Below are 12,179 nucleotides of genomic sequence, written 5' to 3'. Positions count from 1 at the left end.
TTCGCGCTGATTGTTTATCAGCGCAGCCCCCCCTCGGATGCCCACACTGGACCACCAGGGAAGCCCACACTGGACCACCAGGGAAGGCGGCAATAATAAAAAAATGAGAATAGATGCCAATCAGTGCCCACAAATGGGCACCGACTGGCACAATATGGGATCAACAAGTGATGCCCAGCAATGCCATCAGTGCCACCCCTCAGTGTCCATCAGTGCCACCCCTCAGTGCCCATCCATGCCCAGTGTCCACCTATCAGTGCCCATAAGTGCCGCCTATCCATGCCCATCAGTGCCACCATGTCAGTGCCCGTAATTGAAGAAGAAAACATACTTATTTACAAAAAAAATGAACATAAAAAAATAAATATTTTTTTCAAAATTTTCGGTCTTTTTTTAGCTGTTGCGCAAAAAAATAAAAAAAATAAAAAAAAAAAGAAGAAGAAGGTGATCAAATACCACCAAAAGAAAAAAAATGTTTGGGTACAGTGTAGCATGACCGCGCAATTGTCATTCAAAGTGCGACAGCGCTGAAATCTGAAAATTGGCTTGGGCAGGAAGGTGTGCAAGTGCCTAGTATGGAAGTGGTTAAATACCATGTGTAGCGAGTAGATGTTTGCAACTGTAAGAGCTCTAAAAGTCCCCAGGCATAAAACAGCAGTGGGATAGTTCTCTGTGTGTCATACCACGCAAAAAACAGCTAGGCCCATAGTGAGGAAAGGACTTGTGTATTCATAAACCCAAGCAGGGTTAAGGTCGCAGGCAACTGGCGGTGACCAGTTCACTAAAGGAGCGCAGTGGAACAAGACGGTATGATCTAAAAATTAGGAGAAATCTAAACCTTTATGAATTCGTCACCAGAACAGATATTGAGGGGTAATCTGTAAAATGTAAGATTTCCCCTTGCTTTCTGCTCCAATGACAGGGATACAAACTAAAATAAAACCAACACCACCCCACACTACCTAAAATAGAAGAGTAGACATTCCCCTTTAACAACCCATTTGTGTGCATTTACGTTATCCCAAAATGCATCAAAGAATGAATAGTCTATGAGTAGACTCCAGGACAATGACTTTTTTTCTTAATAAAATGTCATAACCATTTCCATAGGGTTTGGTGGTTTCTCTCAATATGTTTTCTTCCATTTGTGTAAAATAAAAATACAATCAAAACATAATATATTCCATGTAGAAAGTAAAAAAAAATAGACGTATGGCAGAAAAACAAACGCACCTAAAATGCAGGCCATTGGACAGGTCTCTTCCAAATTACTTAAGAACATTTCCTTCTTGTAGAACATTTTAGTCGGCTCATGGATCGTCTCCTCAGGATGAATAAATATTGGTCCAAAGAAATAGGCTGCTCCATCACGAAGCCACATTTTCTCTATCCTGATCAAAAAATTTGTAATATTAAAACTGTAGCTTAGGAGTCACAAAATATACAACATTCACAACATTGAATTGATCCAGGAAAATGGTATTGACATTTACAAGAGTCTGTGAAAAAAAAATCTTGAGAGGACTGTGTCGTGCTTAAAGGGGTTGTAAAGGAAATTTCATAATAAGCATCATAATAATGTTACCTGCAGACATTCCTCTTTTCACTTCCTCATTGTTCGTTTTTGCTCAGAAGTTGTTCTATTTATTCTCTGTTCTGTTCACTTCCTGCTTGTCTGATTGTTACTCGACACCGTGAAGGGAGGCTTTACTGCGGTGGTCAGTAACATGCTCACCCCCTCCTGGGAACTACATCTGTGCGGCAGGACGCTCTCTAGGTGTTAGAGACTTCAAGGAGGTGTGAATTACTGGGCTTGCCGCAATTCATACTGGGAAATGTAGTTCTTACATGAACGAACGCCGCAAACCAGGAAGTGAATGAGAGAACAGAAACTAGAACGCCGGAGGTGATCTAGATGAAGGAATATAATAGGTATTTACTCGTTTTTAACAGAATCATTACACTATTCTGTCTGTCTACCTTGCAGACATTAATTTTAGGCAGAATTTTTTTTCCCTTTACAACTCCTTTAACTAGCAAGGCAAAGCTCTGAAACCTTCTGAAAAATTGAGGGTCAGAGCTGTGTCATGCGAAATAGATAAGAAAAAAAACTGCGGTCCTTGAGCCACGTCAGATGTTCTAAAATAGCCAACAAAATCTAATCAGCAGAATACTTAGGCAAAATTATTTGCCAACAATAATAAAATAAATTGAAAATGTGGTTTTATTGCATCCATGACATTCTCAAATGAACACCATGACCATTTTTGTTCAAAACATGTTTTTGTTCAAATTCCAATAATCATTAAAATAGACTTATGTTAAAGGAGTTGTAAAGGAAAAATTAATGTCTGCAAGGTAGACAGAGAGAATAGTGTAATGATTCTGTTAAAAAACGAGTAAATACCTATTAAATTCCTTCATCTATATCACCTCTGGCATTCTAGTTTCTGTTCTCTCATTCACTTCCTGGTTTGCATCGCTCATTCATGTAAGAACTACATTTCCCAGTATGAATTGCGGCACACCCAGTAATTCACACCTCCTTGAGGTCTCTAACACGTAGAGAGCGTCCTGCCGCACAGATGTAGTTCCCAGGAGGGGGTGAGCACCGCAGTAAAGCCTCCCATCACGGTGGTCAGTAAAATCAGACAAGCAGGAAGTGAACAGAACAGAGAAGAAATAGAGCAACTTCTGAGCAAAAACGAACAATGAGGAAGTGAAAAGAGGAATGTCTGCAAGTAAAGGATGCTTATTATGAAAAAAATATTTTTCCTTTACAACCCCTTTAAAATCCAGGACATGAAAGATGATGGAGTTGCTCAATACAAAAAAACAAAACAAAAAAACAAAACTATTTACTGAGGTGTATATAGGAGAGTAATACGTTTTATATTGCAATGCAAACCAAGGGTCATATGAAAATACATGGTGTATTTACAGTATATATTAGACATTGTGACAGGAAGTCAGGTAAATCTGTGGGTGTTGTCACAGATGGGAGATACATTTCTGCCTTGTTTAGACAATACACCAATTATTATCGGGTGTCGGCTGCAGAAGTAGCCAGAAAGGTTTAAGGGCGTTGGGAAACTTCAGCTGTTCAGAATGAGGCAATTAAGGCCTTTATAAGTAATCCAGAGGATTACCACTGATTGCTGCATCCTGAGGCTTTTTGAGTGAAGGAGAGCAGTGAACAGAAATACTTCTGAAGAGGTGAGGTGCTATTGATTTTTCTGTGTGATAAAAATCAAAAAGACTATTTGTTTTCTGCTGTATGACCAGCAGTGTCTGCTCAGCAGTAGGCTGTGCCAGACTCCCTAGATAGGTTCCTGTGTGGTGAAGTTAGACGCCCCAAGTGGCCAGGGTTTATTTTATGTTTGATTTTGCTTATGCTGTTTGGATGCTTGCACTTGTTTCCAGCAAGATGGAAGAATAAACCAAATTCTTTGTTTTCAACCGTCTTCGGCTGTTTCTCTGTATCGTTCAGTGTGTAGTGAACCCATCCAGGCGGGTCACACACCCCCGCTACCGAGCTAACCCCTTACAACATATAATAGAAATATACTAGATACAGTATAAAATACATTCACAGATGCTTGACCAATCTTCAACATTCCTAATAAATTATGTTCTGACACATTTTCTGGAGCAAAGTCCACTTCTTCAGGGAATGTAAGTGAGCTCTCATTTGCTCATGGTTGGGGTCCCCTTCAAGTAACATCAGTGCTTTAAAATGCCTTCCCAAGATAAAAACTGACGACAAACACCCTGAAACACTTGGGGTCATTTACTAAAAGCAAATCCACTTTGCACTACAAGTGCAAACTACAAGTGCAAAGTGCACTTGAAATTGCACTTGGAAGTGCAGTCCCTGTAGATCCGAGGGGGACATGCAAGGAGAGTAAAAAAACAGCATTTTAGTTTCCACATGATCCTCACTTTAGATATATCCCTCAAATTTACAGCGACTGCACTTCCAAGTGCACTTTGCACTTGTAGTTTGCACTTGTAGTGCAAAGTGGATTTGCCTTTCGTAAATAAACGCCACTGTGTCTCTGTAAGCCTAGATCCCCTGCAGAAATGCCCCCACTGTGTATTGAACCATACAGGTGCTGGTCACACTGGTTCCAGTATAGAAATTAAAAGTGGACTCTGATACAGGAAATGCATCAAGAAAATGCGATTCAGTTTGCATGCGCCGCGCTTTATAAGTTTTTCATTCATTCATTCATTCATTAATTAGCACTTCTTCAAGTTAATTTTACAAGTATCTATGAAGGTAAACTTCAAGATCTTTATGACCCTTAGTTTGCAATATAAAGATCATTACTGTGATATGTTTGATTCATCCTGAAGTGGACACTAGAGGCAAGATTTCTGTAAATTGTCATTTTAGATACGGAGCCGAATACTCAATGTTATGCCCTGTACACACAATCGTTTTTTCTGTCGGAATAAACTCTGTCGGAATTTCCGATAGAAATTTTTTCTCCTGTCAGAAAAAAAGAGAACATGTTCTCTTTCTAATTCCGTCTGACTATTTTCATCCGAAATTCTAATCGTGTGTACGAGGCATAAGAATTTTTCCAATTGTGAATAAAATATGTACCAAAAAACACTTGTTAAAAAAAATAAAATAATATATATATATATATATATATATATATATATATATATATATATATAATATATATATATATATATATATATATAATATATATATATATATATATGCTTTGTTTTAAATATTTATCTTTCAATAACATTACAGAAACAATTCAAGTTCCAATTCATCTTAGGAATATTTGAACAAATCTATACAAGGGTTAAGAGGCTCTTACCTGCCCACTCTTGGCCTAACAAGACCATGCGACTTGATAAACACGCAGTCTCCAACTTTCAACCACATGTCATTGTAACGAAGCTGCTCATAGTAATGGCAACCAGGTTCCCCATTGGGCATTTCAACTGGAACATCTTCTTTTCCCTGCGAAAACAAAAAAACAAAGTTTTTACGTTTACCCCAGGACAACAAATAAAAATGAAGTGTCAATCCTCCCTGACTCTACAGAAGAAAGGTATTTTTCTTGCTGTGTGCATTTAAAGCGGGGTTCCTACCACATTTTGCATTTTTTTTTAAGTATGTCCGTTTATCTTTTTAGTTGCACACATAGGGTCACTTACTATTTCTAAACGCGCCGCCGTTCCGCAGACTTATTAGGAAAAAACACTTTATATTCCGGTGTGCTGATGGTTGTCATTTTGCTTGTGGGCATTGTGAAGCCCACAAGAAATTACTTCCTGGATTTCTCTGGAGACGATTCTGAAAGCGCCGCCCGTCCCGCCCCAATCTCGCGCATGCGCAAGGCAGCATCAGCGATGCGCCGCCAAACACTTGGGTTGCCATCACAACGAGTGGCGGCGGCAGAAGTGCACGCCGTTGTGATGGCAACCCATAAACAAAAAACAAGCCGGGAGATTAATACAGCAATAGGATTCTTGCGCAGGGGAAGCGCACGGCATCCTGGGAAATGATGACACACATTTCCCAGGAGCATTAGCGATGTGAGGAGCCGAGGGAGCTGACGTCAGGATCCTAGGTGAATAGCAAGGCAGATTTTGTGGGACCGCATAGCAAAAGGCATTTCCAGGTGAGTAAAAATGTATTTTTATTTTTTAGGTCTAATCTCCAGTATAAAGCCCAAACATTTTCTAGATGGAAACTCCACTTTAAAGCGGGGGTTCACCCGTACATAAAACTTTTTCCCCCTAGATAGATGCTCGTTTTGTCTAGGGGAATCGGCTGGTTGTTTTAAAATATGAGCCGTACTTACCCGTTTACGAGATGCATCTTCTCCGCCGCTTCCGGGTATGGGTCTTCGGGAGCGGGCGTTCCTTCTTGATTGACAGTCTTCCGAGAGGCTTCCGACGGTCGCATCCATCGCGTCACGATTTTCCGAAAGAAGCCGAACGTCGGTGCGCAGGCGCAGTATAGAGCCGCACCGACGTTCGGCTTCTTTCGGCTACGAGTGACGCGATGGATGCGACCGTCGGAAGCCTCTCGGAAGACTGTCAATCAAGAAGGAACGCCCGCTCCCGAAGACCCATACCTGGAAGCGACGGAGAAGATGCATCTCGAAAACGGGTAAGTACAGCTCATTTTTTAAAACAACTAGCCGATTCCCCTAGACAAAACGAGCATCCATCTAAGGGGATTTTTTGAAAAAAAATTCTTATGGGTGAACTCCTGTCACTTTCTGTTCTGGTGACCAGGTCAGAAAGAAATCTCACAAATATGGACAAAGGCAGCTGTCAAAACCTGATAGAGGTTTAAATGGTTTACAAATACACACATGAAAAAAAGACTGATATTTTCGTATTTTTTATAAAATGTGTTTAATAAAAAAAACACTGGCCAATAGCGAACGCCTTGTAAAAACATCTCTGGTAACAAACCTTCTCCAAGCAGATAGTAATGTCCTCCTCCTTCATTTCCTCTGTGCTCTCCTCTGGTGGCTCTTCTTCCTCTTTGGTTTTTAGTGCAAACACAGAAGCCACTCGCACCACAGGCAGAGGCAAATCTCGGGGCTTAAACCGCACTGAACTGATGGGCATGGTCCATAGCTTAATCTTTTTAAAGGCTTTGGCTTTGGCGGAATACCGAGACTCGCAGACGTACACATCCTCATCTCTGAAGTTTTCAGGACACAGTTTAAAATATTCCTGCAAGAAGATTAGCAAAAGATAAATAAAAACATTGACAGTCCTGGGAAAACTATGCAGCAAGACAACACTCCTGAAATACTTGTTCAGGATCAGTGACCCAGAAAGAACCAAAGCCAGAAGCTTGGCATTGTTAGCCAGGGAACTAGCATTGTCAGAACGTAATGCCAGCCCTACAGGTTTCTCTCATCTTCAGTACTCTTAGCATCATAAAATAGATTTACACAAGGTAAGCAAAATGTTCCTTACCTTTACAAACATGACAACACATTTGCCAAGAATTTTATTCACGGGAACTTTGTTGTAGTAGTCACCCTTGAAGACCTCCTTCTCTAAAAATTTCCGAGTGGCGAGATGAAATGTTTCCTTGGGCCGATAAAACCAGCAGCCGTACAACCATTTCTCACCTGCAATATAATGTCAAGGTTCCAATCAGTTTTTAACATATTCAGCATAAAATCAATCCAGTTGACAAATGAGTACAACTCTCAAGCACAAACAAAAAAAAACCTCTTTGCAACATGCCTAAAAAAAAAAATCATGCTGTTACATTGTGGCGTCTAAGAAATCTACAAAAAAAACACCAAAACACTAAAAACTTTAATTAGGATGTAAACGAAATCATTAAAGCCCAACTCCAGGAATATGTAAAAGTCTCCTTTGCAATAGGGCTGCTGGTATTGATGACATCAGGACCTTAGAATGCTAAACAGTGGGGGTAAAAATGCTGTCTAGCAGCGTAAAGGACTTGGTAAGCAAATCTGTAAATGACAGAAGAGATGGGAACCCTTTAAAAGATACAATACTTTTGCAATGGTTACCCAACAAGCTGCCTTTGCCAGTGTATAACCACTTCCACATTTGAAGTCTAATTATTAAAAAAGAGATTTTTAATACAGCTTACCTGTAAAATCTTTTTCTTGGAGTACATCACGGGACACAGAGCGGCATTCATTACTATATGGGTTATATGGAGTACCTTCAGGTGTAGACACTGGCAATCTCAAACAGGAAATGCCCCTCCCTATATAACCCCCTCCCATAGGAGGAGTACCTCAGTTTTGTAGCAAGCAGTATGCCTCCCAAAATGGTCCTCAAAAAAGAGGGGTGGGAGCTCTGTGTCCCGTGATGTACTCCAAGAAAAAGATTTTACAGGTAAGCTGTATTAAAAATCTCTTTTTCTTTATCGTACATCACGGGACACAGAGCGGCATTCATTACTATATGGGATGTCCCAAAGCAATGCTTACAATGAGGGGAGGGAGAACATCTCCAAGACAAAAGGATTTAATTTAGAGATATACTCAAATCATAATAAATCCAACTTAGTTGAGAAAAATAATTTTTAAATTTTAAATTTAACTCAAAAAAGAGGAGCCCCCGGAATCCGAGGGTCTCAAACTGCAGCCTGCAGCACTGCCTGCCCGAAGGCAGTATCAGTATTCCTTCTTACGTCCAACTTGTAGAATTTTGTAAACGTGTGGACAGAAGACCAGGTTGCCGCCTTGCAAACTTGAGCCATAGAGATCTGGTGGTGTGCTGCCCAGGAGGCGCCCATGGCTCTAGTAGAATGAGCCTTTAATGATACTGGAGGAGGCAACCCTTTCAAGCCGTAGGCCTGAGTGATTAATTGCTTAATCCACCTAGAAATGGTGGACTTTGCAGCTGCCTGCCCCTTCTTGGGCCCATCCGGTAGAATGAACAGCACATCTGTTTTCCGGATCTTCTTTGTAGCTTTAAGATAGGCCTTCATGGCCCTGACGATATCCAAGGTATGCAGCAACCCTTCCTTTCTGGAAGTAGGTTTAGGGAAGAAGGATGGTAATACCAAATCCTGGTTCAAATGAAAACTGGATATGACCTTCGGTAGGAAGGAAGGATGAGGGCGGAGAACGACCCTGTCCTTATGAAAAACAAGATATGGTTCCTTACAGGATAAGGCCGCCAGCTCCGAAACTCTTCTTGCGGAAACTATGGCAACCAAAAATACTAACTTCCTTGTCAGTAGAACCAAAGGAATATCAGCCAACGGCTCAAACGGTTGTTTCTGTAAACTTGACAGAACAAGATTTAAATCCCACGGACAAAGCAGGGATTTAACTGGAGGTCTAATACGTAAGACCCCTTGAAGGAAGGTCTTAACCAGCGAGTGGGTGGCCAGCGGCCGCTGAAACCACACTGACAGAGCAGAAATCTGTCCTTTGATTGTGCTTAATGCCAATCCTTTATCCACTCCTAGCTGGAGAAAACTTAATACTCTATCGATGGTAAATTTGCGAGAAAGCCATCGCTTGGACTCACACCAGCCTACATAGGCCTTCCAGACCCTGTAATAAATCACCCTAGAGACCGGTTTCCTGGCTCTGATTAGGGTAGAGATTACTTTCTGAGACAGACCTCTACCCCTGAGAATCAGGGATTCAGCTTCCAGGCCGTCAAATTTAGATGCCGTAAGGCAGGGTGGAGGATCGGACCTTGCGATAGCAGGTCTGGCCGTAGAGGAAGAGTCCAAGGGTCTCCCACTACCATCCTTAAGATTAGTGAGTACCATGCCCTTCTGGGCCATGCTGGAGCTACCAGGATGACTGGTATGTGCTCCACCCGGATCCTGCGCAGCAGGCGGGGTAGTAACTGGAGCGGGGGAAACGCATAAAGAAGTTTGAACTGATGCCAAGGGCAAACCAACGCATCGGTTCCGCAGGCCATCGGATCCCTTGAGCGGGATATGAACCTGTCTAGTTTCTTGTTGAGTCTCGATGCCATGATATCCACGTCCGGCACTCTCCATCTTTGGCAGAGTGCTTGAAAGACTTGTGGATGCAGAGACCATTCCCCCGGCCATAGAGTCTGGCGGCTTAAGAAGTCCGCCTGAAAGTTGTCCACTCCTGGAATGAATATTGCCGATATGCAGGGCACATGAGCCTCTGCCCATAGGAGAATCAAGCTCACCACCTCTCTCTGAGCGGCTTGACTCCTGGTTCCCCCTTGGTGATTTATGTATGCCACGGCCGTGGCATTGTCTGATTGAATTCTCACCGGGAACCCCTGCAATTTTGACGTCCAAGCCCTGAGGGCTAGTCGAGCAGCTCTGAGCTCCAAGATGTTGATGGGCAACTGCTTCTCTGGCTTTGCCCAAGTACCTTGGCGAGTGCAACCATCCAAAATTGCTCCCCAGCCCGTCAGGCTGGCGTCTGTGGTCACTATCTTCCAAGCCACTGGGCTGAAAGACTTCCCTTTCAGTAGATTCTGAGGGTCTAACCACCAACACAGACTTTGTCGGACTCTTGATGAGAGCGGCAACGGGATATCCAAGGCCTGTGGCCTTCTGCTCCATGCTGACAGGATGGCTGCCTGTAGGATGCGAGTGTGGCTCTGGGCGTATGGTACCGCCTCGAATGTGGCCACCAGCTTGCCTAGTAACCTCATACATAGGCGAATAGTCGGTTCTTTCTTGCTTAGAACCAGTAGGATTAATTCCTTGATGGCTTTTACCTTCCTCAGAGGTAGGAACACTCCTTGTTGTTCTGTGTCTAATCTCATGCCGAGATATTCCAACTGCCTTGTGGGCTGGAAAGCTGACTTTTCTCGATTTAGGACCCAGCCGAACCTCTCGAGGTATTGGACCGTGAGGGCCACTGCTCGCTCCAAGCCGGGAGACGAGTGGTCTATGACTAGGAGGTCGTCCAGGTATGCTAGGATCGTGACCCCTTGGATCCTTAGCTTGGCTAGGATCGGAGCTAGGACCTTCGTGAACACCCGGGGGGCCGTAGCCAACCCGAAGGGAAGCGCCACGAATTGGAAGTGACGCGAAGCCACCATGAAGCGTAGATATCTTTGATGTGGCTGATAAATTGGAACATGAAGGTAGGCATCCTTTATGTCTATGGACGCCATGAAGTCGTCCTTCTGGAGTGTGGCAGCTGCTGACCGCACGGATTCCATCCGAAATGAGCGGATCTTTAGATATGCATTTACCATCTTTAGGTCCAAAATTGGCCTGACATCTCCATTGGGGATGATGAATAGGTTGGAGTAGAAACCCAGCCCCTGTTCCAGGCTGGCCGGAATCCGAGGCGGATCGTTTGGAATCCTCGACTCCTGGAAATGAGGAGGAGGAAACCTTAGGAAATCTAATTTGTAGCCTGTGGCCACGGAAGACCGTACCCACTCGTCGGGAATGCTGGCTTCCCAAATCTCTGAAAAGAGTCGCAGCCTTCCCCCCACCTTCGTGGGTGGGGGCGCCCCTTCATAAGGTTGGCTTGGGGGCTGGTTTTGCTGGTTTGCGAAACCACTGCCTTTTGCCTCTAACAGCCTGTCCTTGTGATTTGCTGTTGAAGCCGAAGTTTGCTTTTGCAGGAGGCCGTCGATACTGCTTGGCATTAGAGGGCCCCTGCCCAGGGGAATACTGTCGTTTAAACGCAGGCCCCTGAACCTTCTTCTTAGTTGGCAAGAGAGTACTCTTGCCGTTTGAAATGGTCTGAATGTATTTATCTAGGTCTTCTCCGAAGAGTCGTCCTCCATGGAAGGGGAACCCTACCAGGAGCTTCTTGCATGGGGGCTCAGCCTCCCAGCTTTTTAACCATAAGAGTCTTCTCATATGGATAAGGGATAACGATAAACGTGACGCTTGCTGGATAGAATCCTTGATTGCGTCTACCGTAAAACATATGGCCTTAGGGACATCCGAAAATTCTTCTGCCTGCTGGGCAGGAATAAGTTTAAGCATCTGCTTAAATTGATCCGATAATGCTTGAGCGACCCCAATCGCAGCCACAGCTGGCTGTACTACTGCCCCTGCAGTAGTGAAGGAGTTCTTAAGTAGTGCTTCCAAGCGCTTATCAACTGGATCCTTGAACATCTGTATGTTTTCTACAGGGCATGTTAACGATTTGTTAACACATGAGATGGCTGCGTCCACTGCAGGAGTAGCCCATCTTTTGGAAAATTTTTCTTCCATAGGATATAGGACAGAGAACTTCTTAGGTGGTAAGAAGATCTTATCTGGCTTGTTCCAATCTTGGAACAAAACTCCCTCTAATAGAGGATGGATCGGAAACACAGCATTGCTTTGAGGCGCCCTCAGTGAACCCAAAGCTGAAACCGTCGATACCTGGAGATCTGGTACTGGCAAGTTGAATGCCCTATGGACCAAGTCCGACAATCCTTGAATCCACCAGCTCTCCCTCAGGGAGACTGCCCCAGACTCCTCTGTATCCGGATCTTCGATCCCTGAACCTACTTGGTCCTTGTCCAAGAGGTCGTCCAATTCCCCTGAGGAAAGGACCTCCTCTTCTGAGGGTCCGCGCTCGGGCGACGGAGATCTATTCCGCTTACTGCCCCGCATAGCTGCGGCTATCATTTTACCCATGCTTTTCTGCATCTCTTTTAAAGAGGTGAGTAATACCTCCTCCGTGACCATCTTAGGGTTGGACTGACCCGCGTCAGCTCCAGCC

General features: G+C 43.6%; 1 protein-coding gene across 7 annotated transcripts in view; it reads right to left on the bottom strand.

Annotated features, from left to right (window-relative positions):
- The window catches only part of PBRM1 (polybromo 1), a 70,509-nt gene that overhangs the window by 45,079 nt on the left and 13,251 nt on the right, over positions 1 to 12,179 (bottom strand). For all 7 annotated transcript variants that reach the window (XM_040359391.1, XM_040359393.1, XM_040359390.1 and 4 more), the window contains exons 6-9: positions 6,976 to 7,133; positions 6,460 to 6,726; positions 4,845 to 4,990; positions 1,234 to 1,391 (exon numbers count right to left, since the gene is read on the bottom strand). In XM_040359391.1, the coding sequence (XP_040215325.1) occupies positions 1,234 to 1,391; positions 4,845 to 4,990; positions 6,460 to 6,726; positions 6,976 to 7,133 (729 nt within the window). The remainder of the gene's footprint in view (positions 1 to 1,233; positions 1,392 to 4,844; positions 4,991 to 6,459; positions 6,727 to 6,975; positions 7,134 to 12,179) is intronic.

The sequence above is a fragment of the Rana temporaria genome, chromosome 7, assembly GCF_905171775.1.
Source record: "Rana temporaria chromosome 7, aRanTem1.1, whole genome shotgun sequence".
In the NCBI taxonomy this organism is placed as follows: domain Eukaryota; kingdom Metazoa; phylum Chordata; class Amphibia; order Anura; family Ranidae; genus Rana; species Rana temporaria.
Note: the sequence above shows the minus strand (reverse complement) of the source record. Positions and strands in the feature narration are given on the sequence as shown.